This window comes from Drosophila takahashii, chromosome 2R (genome assembly GCF_030179915.1).
Source record: "Drosophila takahashii strain IR98-3 E-12201 chromosome 2R, DtakHiC1v2, whole genome shotgun sequence".
NCBI classification, from domain to species: Eukaryota; Metazoa; Arthropoda; class Insecta; order Diptera; family Drosophilidae; genus Drosophila; species Drosophila takahashii.
Window position 1 is genome coordinate 28,358,974 of NC_091679.1, and position 20,114 is coordinate 28,379,087.

At 41.5% G+C, this 20,114-nt stretch overlaps 4 protein-coding genes across 8 annotated transcripts; 2 read left to right on the forward strand and 2 right to left on the reverse strand.

The window, feature by feature from the left end:
* Positions 1–765: 765 nt before the first annotated feature.
* On the forward strand, positions 766–3,375 carry Rpn13 (regulatory particle non-ATPase 13). Of its 2 annotated transcripts, XM_017147910.3 has the most exons (4): positions 766–925; positions 1,043–1,584; positions 2,538–2,740; positions 2,846–3,375. In XM_017147910.3, the coding sequence occupies exons 2-4, from the start codon at positions 1,064–1,066 to the stop codon at positions 3,289–3,291; spliced, it is 1,170 nt and encodes a 389-aa protein (XP_017003399.1). In that variant the 5' UTR covers positions 766–925; positions 1,043–1,063; the 3' UTR covers positions 3,292–3,375. The 2 variants fall into 2 exon arrangements, with proteins under 2 accessions (XP_017003399.1, XP_017003398.1); XM_017147909.3 differs by having other exon boundaries at positions 2,538–3,375.
* Positions 3,376–4,012: 637 nt separating this feature from the next.
* Positions 4,013–20,106, forward strand: AGO1 (protein argonaute-2). Of its 4 annotated transcripts, XM_070213483.1 has the most exons (8): positions 4,013–4,167; positions 4,783–4,960; positions 8,001–8,160; positions 11,204–11,278; positions 12,294–13,079; positions 13,141–13,363; positions 13,430–15,040; positions 15,645–20,106. In XM_070213483.1, exons 3-8 carry the CDS (start codon positions 8,040–8,042, stop codon positions 15,781–15,783), a joined length of 2,955 nt encoding a protein of 984 aa, XP_070069584.1. In that variant the 5' UTR covers positions 4,013–4,167; positions 4,783–4,960; positions 8,001–8,039; the 3' UTR covers positions 15,784–20,106. The 4 variants fall into 4 exon arrangements, with proteins under 4 accessions (XP_070069584.1, XP_070069585.1, XP_017003183.1 ...); XM_070213484.1 differs by lacking the exon at positions 11,204–11,278; XM_017147694.3 differs by lacking the exons at positions 4,013–4,167; positions 4,783–4,960; positions 8,001–8,160 and adding an exon at positions 8,785–9,770.
* LOC108061469 (uncharacterized) lies at positions 7,266–7,514 on the reverse strand. The gene has a single exon (XM_017147698.2). The coding sequence runs from the start codon at positions 7,512–7,514 to the stop codon at positions 7,332–7,334; it is 183 nt and encodes a 60-aa protein (XP_017003187.1). The 3' UTR covers positions 7,266–7,331.
* On the reverse strand, positions 7,541–8,628 carry mRpL53 (mitochondrial ribosomal protein L53). Its single transcript, XM_017147697.3, has 3 exons — positions 8,398–8,628; positions 7,802–7,929; positions 7,541–7,734 (listed from the first exon to the last, which is right to left on the reverse strand). The coding sequence occupies exons 1-3, from the start codon at positions 8,541–8,543 to the stop codon at positions 7,541–7,543; spliced, it is 468 nt and encodes a 155-aa protein (XP_017003186.2). The 5' UTR covers positions 8,544–8,628.
* Positions 20,107–20,114: the final 8 nt, after the last annotated feature.

The window sequence follows — 20,114 nt, forward strand, 5'->3', positions numbered from 1 at the left end:
AAATAATATACAAATGTATATGAATGACAAAATTTCTTTATATATAATAACAATTTCGTCTCTTTCAATTGTCCTCGCTTGGAAATTCCTGATCATTGGATCACGCTCTAGTTGTTATTAGGAAAATCCTCAACGATGCCGAGTCCTCCGATGATGTGCAGAGTGGATAGAAGACCCGCCAGGCCAGTGGAATCGGAGAATATCCAATCAGATGCGATCCAATAAGTATTTATTCAAGCCGATGGAATGTCAGAAGAGACTCAGAAAAGCGTCGACTTACTCACTGCACTTATCAATGATAATAAAATATACAAATAATGTAAAGCCTTTAAATGTTTGTTAAAAATTAAAGAACAATGCAGAGCGTTTGCGAATACTTACTTGAATATGGTTTCTAGACATCAGACAATATGCAAAATTCAATTTAAGCTTAGAGATATATTGGTTTTTTTTAATGTTAATGTTATTCCACCTTTTTATTAATTTATTAAAATCGATAATAAATATTTTTTTTCAAAACATAGATGTTTTATTAAACATTAAAAACATCGATGTCTTCGAACATTTTCAGGTAAAATAAACCGCTTTGACGACGAATAATTAAAATTTGTTCTACTTTGGAATAAACAAAAAATTTCTTATGCATTCCATTTTGCCTTATTCAAATTCAAATCAGTTCAACTTTTGCGCCAAACAACTCGAACAAAACAGGCCCACAGGGTGCGCCATTTTTGTCCAATTTTGCGTCGAAAAACTCGAACGTAACAGGCCCACAGGGTGATTCGTCTATTTGAGCGACTCCGCGCTACGGTCATACCAATTGCAGCAAAAAGAAGAAGAAAAGACAAAAATTGCTCGTCATTCGCAGTAGGCGATTTCAGTGAATATTTCAAAAAACCTACAAATTCAACGCATTATATATCCCGTAAGTGTTGCAGCGACAACCGATAACCCCGGAACCGACCCCTGAACAACGAAAACCCAGTGATTTCGACCGAATAGCTGACTAATTCCAACACATCCTCCCTCCAATCTCCGCCAGCTCTCGAGAAGCAGCCGCATCATGTTCGGAAGACAAAGTGGACTGGGCAGTTCCAGCAACAGCAGCAACCTGGTGGAGTTTCGCGCCGGCCGCATGAACATGGTCGGCAAGATGGTCCATCCGGACTCGCGAAAGGGCCTCGTTTACATGACCCAAAGCGACGACGGCCTGATGCACTTCTGCTGGAAGGATCGCACCTCGGGCAAGATCGAGGACGACCTCATCGTCTTCCCCGACGACTTCGAGTACAAGCGCGTGGATCAGTGCAAGACGGGCCGCGTCTATGTGCTCAAGTTCAAGTCCTCGACGCGCCGCATGTTCTTCTGGATGCAGGAGCCGAAGACGGACAAGGACGACGAGCACTGCCGGCGCATCAACGAGCTGCTCAACAACCCGCCCTCCGCCCACCAGCGCGGCGGCGGCGGCAGCAACGACGGCGACCTCCAGTACATGCTGAACAACATGTCGCAGCAGCAGCTGATGCAGCTCTTCGGCGGCGTCGGCCAGATGGGCGGTCTAAGCTCGCTGCTGGGCCAAATGAAGTGAGCGAAAATTAGAATTTAAGATATTTGTGATTTATATCCATGATATTCAGAAAAATTTGCCAGGTCTAAAGGGAGATATCTGCCTTAGTTTATAAGAAGAAATCTGTGTAGAAGAAGGAGAAAGAAGGAGAAATCTGTCTTAGCCTTTTTTATAACGAGTGTAACGAGTCTTTTGTAATAGTATTTCTAATAGTCAAATGAAGTGAGCTTATTTATTTTATAAGTCATCCCAACAATGCAATGCAATCTTCGAGCTTATTTTTAATGCGCTAGTCACAAAAACGTATCAATTAAGGTAAACATATTTAAACTTATTGTATTAGACACTTATATTTAATATTTAGGTCGCTCTAAATTTATTAGTTTTGGTAATTGTAAAATAATTATAAAAAACATTTTTATGGGTTCAAAGAATTTTAACTTTTAAGGTGTGAGAGCACTTTTAATTTAAATTTTGTTGCGCTGCTTATATTTTTAATGCTATTAGGTAGCTGATTCCATAGTCGAACAGAGTATACGAAAAGTGTCTTCTGACAATTTCTGAATTTATGATATAATTTTATATTTTTGCCAGGTCTAAACGGAGATATCTGCCTTAGTTTATAAGAAGAAAGATGTCTAGAAGAAGGAAAAATCTACCTTAGCCTTTTTTATATCGAGTGTGATGACTAATCTTTTGTAATAGTATATCTAATAGTCAAATGAATTGAGCTTAATAGCTTTCCCAGCCTCTAGAGAAACTCTAGAAACCAAATCCAGTTAGCTTTGTAGATTTCTAGAATGATAAGTAGATAGGCTTTTACCATTTTAAGATAAACTTTGGTCAATAACTCTTTAAAAAGGAATATAACTGCAAGAATATTTCGTAATCAGGCTGTTATCAACTAACGATTTCGTAGTTTAAGCATTTAATTTCCCTTATCTTGCTTTAATAAGCCTTTCCTTTCCAGCTCACGTACGCCCTCGTCGCGCAACACCTCCTCATCGGGTGGCGGTGGCGCCTCGGCCCTGCAGACGCCCGAAAATGTGAGTGTTCCGCGCACTCCGACCGCCCCATCCAAATCGGGCAGCAGCCGCAGCAGCAGCAATGTGAACTCGCAGGCCGGAGAGGCGGCCGGCAGTGCCGGCTCCTCCGTTGATGCGGATGCCTCCGGTAAGAACTCAACCACATCGACCACAACGGCGTCAGAATCGACCGGAGCCTATGCCAATCCATTCCAAGCCTACTTATCCAATCTCTCCCCCGAACATGGCGCAGGACGATCCCTGAACATTGACCTTTCGACGGCGCTGTCCGGCGCCGAGGCCATCAATCAGCTCATCGCCGATCCGGAGCGGGTTAAGTCGCTGATCGTGCACCTGCCCGAGTCTGAGGATGCGGACGAGGATCGCAAGCAGCAGATCAAGGACCACATCACCTCCCCGCAGTTCCAGCAGGCACTCGCCCAGTTCTCGAATGCCCTGCAGTCGGCCCAGTTGGGGCCGGTGGTGAAGCAATTCGAGCTGTCCAACGAAGCGGTTGCCGCCGCCTTTTCCGGCAATCTGGAGGACTTTGTGCGAGCCCTGGAAAAGAGCCTGCCTGCCGGTGCCACCATGGGTGGCGAACCGTCGGCCAGCGAGAAGAAGGGCGACGCCGAGACTCCCACTTCAGTGGACGAGAACACCGATCCCGCTGCCGAGAAGCAGGAGGAGAAGCAGAAATAATAGTTTTCGGAAGCATATTTTTTAATGTTTCTAAGTATTTTTCGATTCTGAATAAATTAACAAGGGAGTTACAGATGCATTAAACCGCTGTTATATTATTTTTCGAAACTAATAGTAGTAGTAGTTGAAGTCATTCATTTCCATAACAAGATACATTTTTAAAGCTTCCATATATAGCAAATTTTCAACTAGAAATCCTTCGATCTATTTAGAAAAGTTATATTACAATAATTCAATTCTTTTCTTTTTGAGTGACATTTATTTTGAAAAAACTGATCAAAATTTTAATGATTTAAATCAATTTTCAGGGTTATCTTGAGAATCTTTTCCGATATTTAAGTCGAAGCATTAACTTAATACCGATTATTTGCGGTAACTTCAATTTTAACACTAAATTATTTTCCAAAATGGGACAGAATTTGGTAGTAATTTCTTTTAAACTCTAGCAAATAGTCTCCAATCATTTAAAAATTCAAGTTTATGTATGTATTTCACATGAATTTTTAAATTTGGAAGTAAATAGTGGGGTACTTATGGAAGTAACGGGAATAGTAATCCCGACAAGGTCATTTTGTTGGTGTCCCCCTAACAAAAAAGCTCTCTGCCTGCTCGCTCATCGAACCCCTCTAGTCGTCTCTTTCTGGCACAAATTGCGCGCTCTCTCTCAGCGAGCCGTCTCACACAGATACATACGCACACAGGCACACGCAACAATATTTATTTTATTCAATTCCAAAACGGGCAGCGAATAAGTTGTGTTTGTGCAAATCTCGCGCGTTCGCAAATTTTTGGAAGTTGGCTCTCGACTCTCATACATAACGATCTCAAGTGATCTCCCCTCGCCGGAACGAACATACGGATATATCCAGACCTACAGTAATTGCCATATTTTTTCGCCAATTTTCACGTCGCGGGCTGGATGTGTTTTTGTATCTGTTGTTGTTGGTGCTTTCATTTTGCAGCAATCTCGGCTGCATGTGTGTGTGCGTGTTGGTGCTTTTGGCGGACGTGAGTGTGTGTGCGTGTGCTGGTGGCAGTCTGCATGTTGTTTTTTCCAATCCAATGCATGACTGCTTCGCGGATTTCATGGAAAGCTTTTCCCTCCAAAGTAGTTGCCAGTAAAAAAAAGTTAAGAGCCGAGACAATAACAAAAAGCAAAGCAAACACAAAAACGCGAGCAGTCGAGTGCGAGAGAGAAAACATGAGAGTCGCACTCACACTGGCAACCTTTGACTTTGACTCACTCGCACACACACGCACACCGTGAAACAGGACTGGAAGCTTGGAGAAAATAAAACTAAATAAAATAAGAGCTGCTAAAAGTGTGTGTTGTCAAATAACAAAGTAAACAAAAAGCTTTCCGGACTCGCAATATCTCCGGCCAACGATCTGGCAACACCAACAACAACAGTGCCAGGCTACATAAGAAAACGAAACTGCGTTTCAGCCATTTCCTGCAATCATGTATCTTTTCTCGTCTCTTCCAATTAGTGCTGGGAAAGTAACGCCAGTAACGGTTTAGCTACAGTCAAGACACAAACCCCACGCAACTCCTTAATGAGTTCCCCTCAAACAAACGGAATTCGCAACAAAAAACGCTTGATTTGCCGCTGATAAAGCTGATAAAAACCCCCAAAGCCACCAAAGTCAGCTGCACTTTTGCGATAAGGTGAGTATAACCACACGAGTGCTGTGGCGGTCTTTGATTTTGCCGGCAAAATCGAGGCTTCCAGAACAGCTGCAGGAGCTCCAGCTAAAATAAAGGTGTCCCCATGCAGTCCCATCCCCTTCACAAAAGTAAAAAAAAGGATAAAAAAAACCAAAACACAAATGGCGCCTGAGCATATGCTGCAGGAAATTATCACGAGAGAGAGTGGGGGTGCGAGCGGGACAACCATACAGACAGTGTTTATGTTTTGGTAGAAAGGTCACATCCTTAGCTTCCAATAGAACTTTCGTTACCTTCTCCGCCACCCTCGTCCCGCGCAAATTACGTCAGGAATCGAAAAAGGAAGTCGGCTTCCACAAATCGAAGTCTAAATGCCCTGCTAATTAGTCTTCCCTAGCCAGGACATAACCAACTCAAAATGTCCTTTTGAGTTTATGATATTTTAAAATGATATTGGTTACTATTTTTAGTCCCCTAAAAATTCCAATATTTAAATGGACTACAAATCTAGAAAGACAAAAACTTACGTTTTAATTCGAATGCTATTTTTTTTTACAATCAACATTTTTAAAAAGTAGTTCTATCTATATTTTGGCTTACTATCAGAGTAGGACCATTAAATATTAATTTGATCGCTTAAAGGATCGGAGATGTCGTTTATGCTGTGCCAAGGACATTTACCTATACATCCTCTATTGCCTTGTGAACTTCTGATCAAAATTACAATTACATGTGTGGGTGGCGAAAGTTTTTTGACGCGTCTCCTGCAACATGGCCGACCAACAGGCGGAGAAAGCTTCCAGAATGACATTGAACTTGGTTGAATTCGATTAATCACAGGACAGGGTGCCGCAGCTTTTTGGGGCAACTTTCACCAACAATTTCGCAGCTGCCACACTTCAACAGTTTGTTGTCAGTTGCAGCCATTTCATCGATTTTGCTTATATGTAGATACAAACATTCATAGCGCGCCATTTTAAAACTTTAGCTCAAAGCTTGCAGTGTAGAGCGCCTTTCTTCCTCCACCCTTTTTGAAAGAAGATTAGGGTACCAACTTTATCTTCATCTCAACAGCTGTCTTGGTAATCCAAGAGCTTTCTTCGTTGCCTGTTGCACTCTTACTTATTTCACAAGAGGGAGTTTAAGACTGAATAAAAACAAGAGAGAACGCTATAGTCTGGTGCCCCGACTATCAGATACCCGTTACTCAGCTAAAGGGAGAGCGAAGGAGATGAAGATAAAAACTTTGATCCGCCGTAACTTTTTAACGAATGGTCCGATTTAAAAAATTTCTTCTACATTTCGATAGGTATTGATAACCACAATAAAACTGCATTTTTTTTTCCAAAATATTGAAGTTTTTAAAATCGTATATAAGCGATTGTGGGCGTTAGAGGGGGCGTGGCACCCTTTTGAAACAAACTTGCGCTGCGTAGGAACTCCTAGAATCTGCATGCAAAATGTCAATCCTCTAGCTTTTATAGTTTCCGAGATCTCAGCGTTCATACAGACAGACAGACGGACAGACGGACATGGCTAGATCGACTCGGCTAGTGATCCTGATCAAGAATATATATAGTTTATAGGGTCGGAAACGCTTCCTTCTACCTGTTACATACTTTTGCACGAATCTAATATACCCTTTTACTCTACGAGTAACGGGTATAAATATACAATTCTTCATTAATTTCTATCGATCTACCCAAAAAACAGAATCTTAAGGATATCTGTTAGAAATTTTAACTTCAAAAATATTAAATTAATTTTATTAATGAAATATGATAAAGGATCCATATAATCAAACGTTGCAAAAAAAAAACTTTTTTACAATTTTCCAAATATTCAAAATTTAATCGGAAATGAAGCCTTAAACAGGATCTATTGGTCTTAGAAACCAACATCATTGAATATGCATATTATACAGCCTCTTTATCCTTTTAAAATGCAAAATCAATATTTATCCTCAAAAATTCCATAGCATTTGGTCCACCCCAGCCATGTTTGCTTTGCATGGCACATTTGCTCGACTTCCTCCGGTCCAATTTACATTGGCTCCTCCCGCCCCATTGTGATTATAAGCTCTGGCCGGCAGGCGACTCTCCGATCCGCTGACATCAGCAGTCGCAGCAGCAGCGAAATGCAGCAATCAGCCGCCGCAGCAGCAGAAGGAGCAGATGATTTTCCGGTTTGCCAGGGACCGAAAACAGGTTTTAGGCAGCAAAAAAAAAAAGAAACTACCGACAGACCGAATCGTACGCTGCCCTTTCGCACAGTCGGGCCAAAAAGACAATACAGTGCGGAGTGGTACATGTCAGAGCTTATATATTTTGAAAAGTACGTGTTGTGTGCGGAATTAGACAAGACATTTGGCTCAGAAGTCGACGGGCTTGATGGTGATGAACCGGGAGAGAATGAAGGCCACCAGGATGGTGGCGCATACGAAGCAGAAGGCGAACATGTAGAAGCTCTCCTCGGTGAAGATGTCCGAGAAGGCCGGTATATCCTCGTAGATCTTCTCGATCACCGCCAGCGTTCCCTTGTGTTTCCTCACCATCGTGATCGTTCTTCCCTGCGTGCCTTCTACTTCTTTTTGAGAGCCTTTTTACCGCCGCCGGCGCCGCCGCCCAGTTTCTGTTTCTCCGCCTTGGTCAGGACCTTGTTGGTGATCTCCTCGGGTGGTGCCAAGCTGGACACGTGTCTGTTGCACAGCTGCAGGAGCTCGAGGGTGTTGAGATTGTCGCTATTGAACCGAATCTCCTTGACTTTGGCTTGTTCTGCGGGGAGAAAGTTTGTTATTAAACATAATGTGACCTAGTTTTTGAGCTTAAAGGGACTTCTCACCTTGTGCTGACTCAATTAGGGCAAATTTGATGTTGGCCGGCTGGCGATCGCATACAATTTCCGACTTGACCACGCACTTGGGATTCGTCAGTGCCACTTTGGGTGTGGAGAGCAGGAAGAGGAATTCTCTGCAACAAAGATAACAAATGTGGGTTATTGATTTTCCAACATTAGCTAATTCTCCCCATTGCTTTTCCAGGAGCAGCGCCGCCTCAAACTGACGCCGACACCGACTAAAATGTCCACGGAGCGTGAGCTGGCTCCCGGTGGGCCAGCTCAGCTCCACCCGCACACGCTGCCGCTGACTTTTCCGGATCTCCAGATGACCTCCGCCGTGGGCATCATTGGGAAAGTCTACGGTGAGTGACATTGCCCAATCATCCACTTCATCCCATCATCCATCATCCCCAATCTCCATGGTAAATCGGTTTTATGGTGTGAATACTTCACTGCACCTTTTTGCTTTCCTGAGTTCTTCGCGTATGATTTCCTTTTCTGATTTTCCTCACTTTGGTTCCGTGAAAATTTTCCAACTCACTGGGGCAGACTGCGCATGTCCGCTATCGATAGGTGGAAAAGCGGTTTTCCCAACTCACCGTGTGGACTTGACGTTTTCCGCAAACGGATCGAACTGCACGGTTATCCGCTTGACGCCCTTCAAATTCACGCTCTTCAGCTGCTTGCCGATGGCCGATACAATGCCGCCGGAACGGCGCAGGGCGCCACTGAAAGGCACCGACATTATTTATGTTTTTGCAATTGACGAAAGAAAAACTGCAGTTTTTCACAAAAATAACGACGTAACAAACACGCTACGTAACAGCTGAGCGGCGATAACGATAGGCGCCCCATAATCGATAATTCTGCCAGCTTCACTCACGAGGAGTGAGCAACCCTGCTTCGCTTGCCTAGTCTGCGGCTCCTATAGCCGTCCCGCTCTCTCGCACGGCTTGAGGCGAGAGTGCTTTGCCCTCATTTAAGTGTGGTTAAGAGTGTACAGCATGCGTCACGCTCACACGTCGCGAGTACAATTTTTGTGTGGACGTCCAGTGTGTGGCTGCTGTGGGAAAAGCTGAAGAAAATTGCATTTTTTGCATAATGCGCGACGTGAAAAGCTAACAAAAGTTGTGCTAAATCAAAATTCAATAGTCTGGCCACGGTTTGTGCGTAAGAGCGGGCGGCGCGAACGTGTTTGGTGCACAAAAACCACGTCTCGAAAAGTCAAGAATTCTACGTGCACACATTTTTGGGCTGCCATATATAAAAAAAAAAACGCATACAAACGCATTTTCTTGCTGTATAGCGGAGCAGCACACAACACACACGGGCCGAGGAGCACACAGACACACACACGCATACAATTGCACTCACGAGATATGCGAGCATAAAGAAGAATTTTTTCTTAGTTGTATTACAAGAGCATTAGATACATATATAAGTATATAAATATACATATATACACGCTTAGGTGTGTACATAAAAGATACATACATATAATTAAACGAAAGCTGTGCCTACATTTGTGTTCTTTTCCAATACTAAAATAACAACAACAATAATATAAATAAAATAATGCAAATCAGAGAGAGAGAGACGAGAGAATAACACCCACTTGTCTGTTGCTAATTCCAATTTATATAAATACGCCTACGCCACGCCCACGCGCAACAACAACAACAACAAATGCAAAATCAACCAAACGAATAAAACTTTAAACTACTTTAAAGTGTGATAAGCAAAAGGCTGAAATCAAAAACAAAAAACAAAAACAAAACTATAAATAACTAGTAGAAAACCAAAAGCAAAGGCAACAACAAAGAAAACAAAAACAACAATCAATTACATTTTACACCAAAACACGAAACATCAAAAAGGGATAAACAGAAACACGAGCCAACCTTTTATACATTAATTATTTTTCTTAAACCAAACCTAACTTAGTGCAAAAACATGTATCCAGTCGGACAACGTAAGTGGCTACCGAGTGATGAAGAAGAAGAATGAAAGAAAAGACAATTTCCAGACTGAAAAAACAACACTGAAAACTGCTGCTGCCACAAGTTACCCACACCGAACCCCCCACCACCTTCCCCCTCCCCCTCGTTAAACCACCCACTAATCAAGTTTTCGATGTTCTACTTGCACCCATATGATATGCATACGTATACGTATACATTGCAAGTGCCAGACTTTGCAGTAGTGTGCAACTCCCATACAGACACGTGCGCCAAAGTGCAGAGTTGAAAATGCGCAAAAATTGGGTCAACGACCCAACGTCGCGTCGCAATAGTTTCCTGCTTTTCCGGGGGTGGCTTTTGCTCTTCAGCTTTTTGGGGCCTACGAGTATCTGGATCTAGGTTTTAGGACCAGACGCTCCCAATTGCGTCGCATTTTGACGCCGATTGTGCGTATTTCATTTAAATATTTATGCTTCAAAGGGATGAAAACAAAGAAGGTTGTAAATAAACGTTGTCAGGGAAGGGTATAAAAAATATACGCATATATTAGGGTCGTTTGTTTGAAATTTGAATATTAAATGGGAATCCAACACCATTGTTTGTTGCTTATCTTAAAAAGACGCATATAATATTATATTAAAATTGAATTTCATACCTCGAAATAATAAGGATTCATTCGAATCAAATCTTTCTAATTTCTTCTTTTAAAATAGCCTATAAAACACCTATTACATTTATCTTCGCTGTTAGCATTATCTTTTTTAAGTTGAAATCTGAAATACTTTCGTAATTTCAATTGAAATTGTGAAAATAAAATTTCTTTTTTATCAAATAAAATAGCTTAGCAAGAAGAGTGACTTCAAACTTTATCCAAAGATATCCTTATATCTGAGAGGCTTTATTATAGGTTAGCTAGGGTTTTTGATAAATTTGAATTAATAGTGGCCTCAATAGATCGCGTTCTGAATATTTACTCAGTAGAACATCGAAACCTACTCCATCTGCAGGGGTTCCCAGGGTCGAGGGGTGCGAGAACTTCTAACACAATTGTGGCTAACCCAGGACTTGGATATGCAAACTCCCACCCAACCACTTAGAACACTAAAGAACTGATCAAAGGGGAAACCGACTTGTGGCAGCAGGATAAACACGATATTACCCATTACATATATAACCCCAAACATATATTTATTAATGACGATGATGATGAAAAAAAACTGTAACTAAAATATTATTAACGCACTTTTATTTCGTTTTCTTTTCGTTCGTTATCGCCACCTGTTTTCGGTTTTCACATCGTTTCACCATTATGACATTACGACTTTGATTTACCATCATCGACAACAAACCATCGATTGGCCATTACCCGTTTTGATTTGAACCTCTTCATTTCCATTTTCATTTGATTACCTTGCGTTTATTTGATTACCTTTTCTTTTTATAGAGTCACAGTGGACCCCCTCGCCCACTCGGCCTCAGAGTCCCTCTCAGGCGCAGACTAGCTTCGACACGCTCACATGTAAATTTCTCTTCAAACCAAAAACGATTACTAAAATTACTAAGATCCTTATGCAATTTGATTGATTCGAAAAAGCTATACAAAACTGTTTGTGTTTACGTTCTTTAGTTTGGTGTTCCCGACACACTGTTTCTCCACTAACAACTAACCTATCCTCGAACTAACCTTTTTGCCGTAATGTTACTAACAAAAAAACCAAAACTTTAAACTAACAAAAAAAAAAACTGAAATTGTTTTGATTTTTCGTTTCGTGTACATGTTTGTTTCTTCGTACCCTGCAAAGTGCACTTGAAGTATAACTCTACACCTAAACTAAAACACCTGCAAACTCTGTTTGAATTTTAAAATGTATTTTTTGTGTTTTACGCTCGTTGCATGACAATTTTGGCTTATAGCGATTAAGGGGAGTTTTTCTCATAGACTGGGATATCTCACATTGGAATCTGGGTTTAATATCAGTTGGGGATAGTAATTAAATTGATTAAATTAGTTACTTTAAAATAAAAAGTAAGGTTTAGCATTTCTACAACCCAGTTGAAAGTTTTGGATACACAATACACACTCTAGATTAGATAAGAAAGACTATTTTATTTAGGTTTTCGTTAGTTGCCTCATTTTTGTTGGTTTTTTCTTGGATGACTGTACAATTTTTCATTTAATAAAAATGTTAAAGATATTTAAACATTTTTCTCAAGAAGAAATTTTTTGTTCATATTTTTAAAATTTAAATTTATCAAATACAGTAAGTATTTGGAAGGTCATTACAATTTTCTGCAGAAGAACTAGTCAGAATAATTATAACAAATTGATTTATAGGTGAAAAACACTAATTGATATTAGGTATTCTTAATTTAAAAGCAGACCACAAAAAGTAATAAATAAAGATTCCTGAGATTTATCCAAGCATGTGAAGAACATCCCCAACCGTTCTTTAGATATTGCCTAGTTTCGTACTTTTTTTAATGCGGGAAAATATATCTTTCGAGACGAGACTAATTAGCAATTGACCTTGCAGCACCACCAGCGCCCGGATCGTCGGTCAATCCCACCGCCGTCACCAGCCCAAGTGCCCAGAATGTGGCCGCTGGTGGGGCAACTGTGGCCGGTGCCGCTGCAACTGCCGCCCAGGTGGCCTCCGCCTTGGGTGCCACCACCGGCAGCGTGACGCCAGCGATTGCCACCGCCACGCCAGCCACTCAGCCGGATATGCCCGTCTTCACGTGTCCACGTCGCCCGAATCTCGGACGCGAGGGTCGCCCGATTGTGCTGCGCGCCAATCACTTCCAGGTGACGATGCCGCGCGGCTATGTGCATCACTATGACATCAATATCCAGCCGGACAAGTGTCCGCGGAAGGTGAACCGTGAGATTATCGAAACCATGGTGCATGCCTACAGCAAGATATTCGGCGTGCTCAAGCCGGTGTTCGATGGTCGTAACAATCTGTACACACGCGATCCCCTGCCCATTGGCAACGAGCGCCTGGAGCTGGAGGTTACTTTGCCCGGCGAGGGCAAGGATCGCATCTTTCGCGTGACGATCAAGTGGCAGGCTCAGGTCTCGCTCTTCAATCTCGAGGAGGCTCTCGAAGGTCGCACACGGCAGATACCCTACGATGCCATTTTGGCCCTAGACGTGGTCATGCGCCATCTCCCCAGCATGACGTACACGCCGGTGGGACGCAGCTTCTTCAGCTCCCCGGATGGTTACTACCATCCTCTGGGCGGTGGTCGCGAGGTTTGGTTCGGTTTCCATCAGAGCGTGAGGCCCTCACAGTGGAAGATGATGCTCAATATTGACGGTGAGTTTGTTGCTGTGAAATTACCTGCTTTTCCTTTAACTAATCCTTGAATCTCTTTCAGTTTCGGCCACCGCTTTCTACAAGGCTCAACCAGTAATTGACTTTATGTGCGAGGTGTTGGACATTCGCGATATTAACGAGCAGCGCAAACCGCTCACCGACTCGCAGCGTGTGAAGTTTACCAAGGAGATCAAGGGTCTGAAGATTGAGATCACCCACTGCGGCCAGATGCGTCGCAAGTATAGAGTGTGCAACGTCACCCGACGTCCCGCTCAGATGCAATCGTAAGAATTCTGCAGTTTCTGGACCTTCCTACAGTAGCTAACTATCTTTATCTTTATCCCCATTAGATTCCCACTGCAGCTGGAGAACGGACAGACCGTAGAGTGCACCGTGGCCAAGTATTTCCTGGACAAATACCGCATGAAGCTGCGCTATCCGCATTTGCCCTGCCTGCAGGTGGGTCAGGAGCACAAGCACACCTATCTGCCTCTGGAGGTGTGCAACATTGTGGCTGGACAGCGGTGTATCAAGAAGCTTACGGACATGCAGACCTCGACCATGATCAAGGCCACCGCTCGTTCTGCTCCGGACCGCGAGCGTGAGATCAATAATCTGGTGAAGCGCGCCGACTTCAACAACGATTCGTATGTGCAGGAGTTCGGCCTGACCATCTCCAATTCGATGATGGAGGTGCGCGGACGCGTTCTGCCGCCACCCAAGCTTCAGTATGGGGGACGTGTGTCCACCGGCCTCACCGGTCAGCAGCTGTTCCCGCCGCAGAACAAGGTGAGCCTGGCCTCGCCCAACCAGGGCGTTTGGGATATGCGCGGCAAGCAGTTCTTCACCGGCGTCGAGATCCGTATCTGGGCCATAGCCTGCTTTGCCCCACAGCGCACTGTGCGCGAGGATGCGCTGCGTAACTTCACCCAGCAGCTGCAGAAGATCTCAAACGATGCCGGCATGCCGATAATTGGACAGCCGTGCTTCTGCAAGTACGCCACTGGGCCGGATCAGGTGGAGCCGATGTTCCGTTACCTGAAGATCACATTCCCAGGACTGCAGCTCGTCGTGGTGGTCTTGCCGGGCAAGACGCCGGTGTATGCCGAGGTTAAGCGCGTGGGCGATACCGTATTGGGCATGGCGACCCAGTGTGTGCAGGCCAAGAACGTGAACAAGACATCGCCGCAGACGCTGTCCAATCTGTGTCTCAAGATCAACGTCAAGTTGGGCGGCATCAATTCGATCCTGGTGCCCTCGATTCGGCCAAAGGTCTTCAACGAGCCGGTTATCTTTTTGGGTGCCGACGTTACCCACCCACCGGCTGGCGACAACAAGAAACCATCGATCGCCGCCGTCGTGGGCTCCATGGATGCCCATCCGTCGCGCTACGCAGCCACCGTTCGGGTGCAGCAGCATCGCCAGGAGATCATCCAGGAGCTAAGCAGCATGGTGCGCGAGCTGCTGATCATGTTCTACAAGTCGACGGGCGGCTACAAGCCCCACCGCATCATCCTTTACCGTGACGGTGTCTCCGAGGGCCAGTTTCCGCATGTCCTGCAGCACGAATTGACAGCCATTCGGGAGGCTTGCATTAAACTCGAACCGGAGTACCGGCCGGGCATCACATTCATCGTCGTGCAGAAGCGCCATCACACACGTCTCTTCTGCGCCGAGAAGAAGGAGCAGAGCGGCAAATCGGGCAACATACCCGCTGGCACCACCGTCGATGTGGGCATCACACATCCCACCGAATTCGATTTCTATCTATGCAGCCATCAGGGCATCCAGGGCACCAGTCGCCCCTCGCACTACCACGTTCTGTGGGACGACAATCACTTTGACTCGGACGAGCTGCAGTGCCTCACGTACCAGCTGTGCCACACGTACGTGCGCTGCACCCGTTCTGTCAGCATACCGGCGCCAGCCTACTACGCCCATCTAGTGGCCTTCCGTGCCAGGTGAGCCTTGATATTAAATACCCCTGTTAGAGCCCTGCATGAATGGATTCAATGAATTGTTTTGAATTTTTTGTTTTATATGAATGAATTAATTAGAATTTTGAGTTTAATAGAATTAATCATATTGAATTTTGGGTTTAATAGATTAATTCGTTAATTCAAACGACAATTTATTTTGAAGAAGAAAGGGCTATCATTTTGTGGTTAAATCTGCCTGAATTTTATTTGCTATGCCGTTAACATTGATTTGTTAAAAATGTTTCCACTTTTTGTTCTTAAAAGAAAACGCAAAACAAATCCGGCAAATTCAAAAAATTCATAAAAGTTATTCAATCATTCAATTCGAAATGAATTAGAAAAACATTCTATTTATTTCACATAGAAATTTTTTTAAACTTTTATTATAAAAGTCATAAATAAAAGTTACGGAAGACTTTAATTTTTTTGGTCAGAAAATAACTCTTATTCTCTGACTTTTATTTTAAAATTCTGAAATAACCAGAAATTTCCTTGCATACTATGATAAAACAAAAATTGAATGATTCATGCAGGGCTCCATCCCCTGTTTCTTTATTATATGCTAATGTGTAACCTTGCTTTGCAGATACCATCTGGTGGAGAAGGAGCACGATTCGGGCGAGGGCTCGCACCAGAGCGGCTGCTCCGAGGATCGCACGCCTGGCGCCATGGCCAGGGCCATCACTGTGCACGCGGACACCAAGAAGGTCATGTACTTTGCCTAAAAAGTATCTCGTCCCTCCCCATTTACCAACACCAAAAAGCTAAGGAATACAAAATCAGTTTCGAAATTCGATTCGAATAAGCAAGCTACTCCCCCCTTCCTCCCCTAAGATCAGAAAGCGGATGAAAGCCAAGCCTAGAAATGTAGTATTAAGTTTAAAGTTACATTTTACGTTGAGAGAGAACGCGATGAGAGAATACGAAGATCTTGCATGCATTAGTTATTTAGTAAGCAGAAGAAAATCCCACAAAGACACAAGAAACACCGCTCACTCATCCACACTCACAAAAATCTGCTAGCCACACAGTGAGAAATTATAGGAATAGGCAATCGAATGTCAGGCACAAGTTTGCGCAACCGAAGGAAGGCAAAAAGTGAGAATTCTCAAAACCAAGCGTAGCAAACAAATTGAAAGCAAATAGGAAATCAACTTAAGGGAACAAAAACTACGACAGCAACACCAACCAACACCAGAAAACAAAACAAAAAAAATTGAAAGCGTCATTAACACGAGAGAGAGACAACTTTTGTAATAGAAATTACGATTAAATTGTACAATATATTTTTACACGATACGAAATGAAGACATGATGAATGAATATGAATGAATGCATACAACCAAAGGTTTTTAGTATACAAAACGAATACGTTGCTGATCGACTCACACAGCAAAACACCACAAGAACACCAACCACTCGGATTCTCTGTACTGTGAACGAAGACCACCACCAAATTATAAACAAGCAAACAAACCACAAACCGACATTAAAGCGACAAGCATTGAAAGAGTGTAGACACAACTTAGCATGTACTAATGAAATACTTCAATAACTAGGGCGCAGTTTAAACCAAGCGAAAACATTTAATAGTTCGTAAGTTGGGCTGTACCAAAAAAATCAGAGTATGCCAGATCAGATCAGATGGACAATGAGAGCGCGGCGGAATAACGAGAACTGCAATTTCAACAAGGGACAAACTTTTGGTCAAATCAATAGCTATACTTCTAAAGCGGAGCCTAAAATATACATACCTAAGCCTAGAACTAACATTTAAAGTTTTTACAAAACAAAACGACAAAAAAAGCGACATGGAACTGTAACAATGTAGAATACTTAAATTCAAAAGTGCAAATAACACGGTAGCAGATACGTTTGCAGTGCTAATATTTTATTTTAGTCTTTAGTTTACCCTCTTGTATGCACACACAATCAGACTCCGAACTCCTCCCCTCCCCGAGTCCAAGGCATATCACTCAATGTCCTCTTATTTATGTACCTCCTACACTTAACCTAATGATATTTAGTTATACCTTATATTTTTTTAAAAGCGAAACGAAATTTGTTGATTTCCTCATGTTGATTCTTCGAATGGGCAAAAAACAAAAAGATCGCGAACAGGCCTGCTTTTCGTTGTAATTTCGTATTAATTAACTTTAGAGCAAAGTGGTGTACGGGTAATATAAACAAGGTAACTCTTCTCCACCGTCCCCCGGAGAGAGGTGGCAACTACATTTCAATATTTTACAAAGTAGTTTTAGTTTCGCCAAAATCAACAAGCAACAACAAACAAACAATATCAATATGCTACGTATGCTTAGTAATTGTACTATATCGAGGACACAGTTCAAGTTAACATTATAATGAGTTGTTATTTATCCGATGCGGGCGACGACGACATTCTCCGACCCTCCCGCGCCGAACCTTATTTATAATTGTGTAAATCCTTACAGAACCTTTATTTTAGACCTAGTTTCCAACGTTGCAAGCTGTTTTGCCAATCGTACATTATGTGAGCATTATAAAATACATAATATATAAATCTATATGCTTATATTTAATCATTTACTGCACTTACAAATTAGTTGGTAATCCTAAAAAAAATACATACAAAAAAAAACGGAGGAAATGTCACAGTCCCGCAAAATGTTGAATCAAACTTTCAAAAATCTCTTTGGGTTTCATGTCATTTGCCAAAACTTTCCCGTTTTTAGGAAACTTTACAAATGATTTAAAATTCATTGAGATTTTCGTAGCACTTCAATACAGTTTTCTGAGGGCCGGATTCTCGAATACAAGCTAAGCTATTTTCTGACTCAAAATATTTAGAATGCTAGAACTTGCCAGATAGTTGTTGGTTTGAAAAAGTTAACGACTATGTAATATCAAGAAACCGGGCTTCTTAATCCTCAAATAACTGCACCAGAAATACCATTTATTAAATTAAGATGTTTTTAAATTTTTTTACACAAAATTACAGGCCAGAGTTTCATTTCTGAAATACTCAGCTAAAAAAAAGGCTATTCTTGGATTTAGAAACGATTAACATTTTGTCGGGCTGTGCAATCGATGTGTGGGCGTATTTGTTGACATTTTAAATTGTAATTATTCATTTTCCATTCGTTTTTTTGTAGTAACGTTTCTACACAAGGGATTAAAATTTTAAATTTATTTCTAAATATTTACTTAAAGCAACCCGAAGCAAGAAAAAACAGATCAGCCAATTTTAGTTCTAAGCAAATATCGAAAACGAAACAATGCAAAGGAGTTCGCGATTCGGCGGTCGATTTAAGATCGCCCAGACAGAACCAACATTTACATTATATATTCAATTAGTTTAAGCTGAAGCTGAAATGTGTGCCGACAATGAATGCATCTCGTAGTTGTAAAATGAGCAAGATATTTAACAATAATTTACTTTTCCAACACAATACAAGAGAAAAGTCCAAAGCTTTAACTACTCGCAAAGAAAAGGAGCAAAATATCGACGTGAAAATCCTTAAACACTAAATGAAAATGCCAATAATAAGCTGCTATCTCCCATCCAAGAAAATGGGCTGTAAGAATTGTCCCTATATACACGCGTAAAAATATATATATATCGTAAACTGGAGAACTTCGATTTTCCCCCAGAAACTCACACACGCTACAATTTCAATGGTTTCTTCAGTGTCGTGCAGCTAAAAGAAAATGTTTTAGGAGAAGGTTGGAGACAGTGGAACGCCTTAAATATCATTTCCAACCTATGTTCTGCTCAGAGTCAAGGTCAAAAAGCCGGGATATTCATATGGGAACTTAAATTTTTATCTGTCAAAATTCAATTGAGCTTTAAACTAAGGATAGATCGAGAGAAAAAAAAAGAAAAAGTAACAAAAAAGTAAAAGAAATGCCGATAAAGTAATAGAATTGGGATCGCATTGTTTCTACATATTACTTATAAATGTGCCGTTTATAGATGTCTACAATTATATACAACAAATATAGATATATACCTAGATATATAATCAGATCGAAATCGAAGCTAGAACAGCAACTTGCACAACTCTTCCTAAAGGAAATAAAAAATACAAATCTAAATCGATTAAATTATATGCCACAATTAACGAGATTTCAAGAAGTGACGGACTAACTCCAAGCAATTAAACGTTATATTTGAATAACTAACTTATGATATGTGTGTACTCTATACTCTTCCAATTGGTCCCAGAGTCCCACGTAAAACCTGACCACTCGCGCGATCCCCATAGCCACACACACACACTCTCCACTCTCGATGTAGTGTTCCAAATACGAATCAAATCGGATAACCCTTAGCTGAAATTCGACTAGCAAAATCAATATGATAATAACACTTATTCGTGCGTTAAGATTAAAGAGATCATCTGGTATACATACTTTACTTTATAAAATCAACCAAAATGCCGGGTAATTAATCAATAAAATACATATTATTAGTTCTAATCTAAGCGGAGTAAACAAAATACATCAGCATAATTATTAACAAGAAATAAGCAACGTGAGCAACGTAATATGGGAAATCTGTAACTTTGGTGATCTTTTTAAATGTTATTAGTAAAACAAAACAAAAATCAAGTTTAATGACGAATACAAATCAAACCAGTTTTAAATGTGACTTAAAATACGACGTAAACGACATTTTTCCACAAAATTATATGTGTAACAAGACAAAACCAAATTAAGAGTTTGTGACATATGCAATTTAATGAAAGTTGATGATCTTTTCGATAGAACTATGTCAAGCTGTCTAACAATTAGTTATAAGCGCTTCAATACAAAATACCATTCAACAAAAATCAACAAACTCAATTAAGTTAAACGGAACACAATTATATTTAACAAAATGTATAAGTTTTATACAAATTATAATTATTTTTATCAAGTTTTGCGGCTTTGTTTCCAATCTGAGTTCTAAACATACAAAATCAACCCATCCCTTACAAAACAAAAACGATTTCAGTTTGCGTTTAAAATAAGAAAACAGCATATACAATTCATTTTTGTTCAATAAAAATATATTTAACTAAAAATTCGTCTT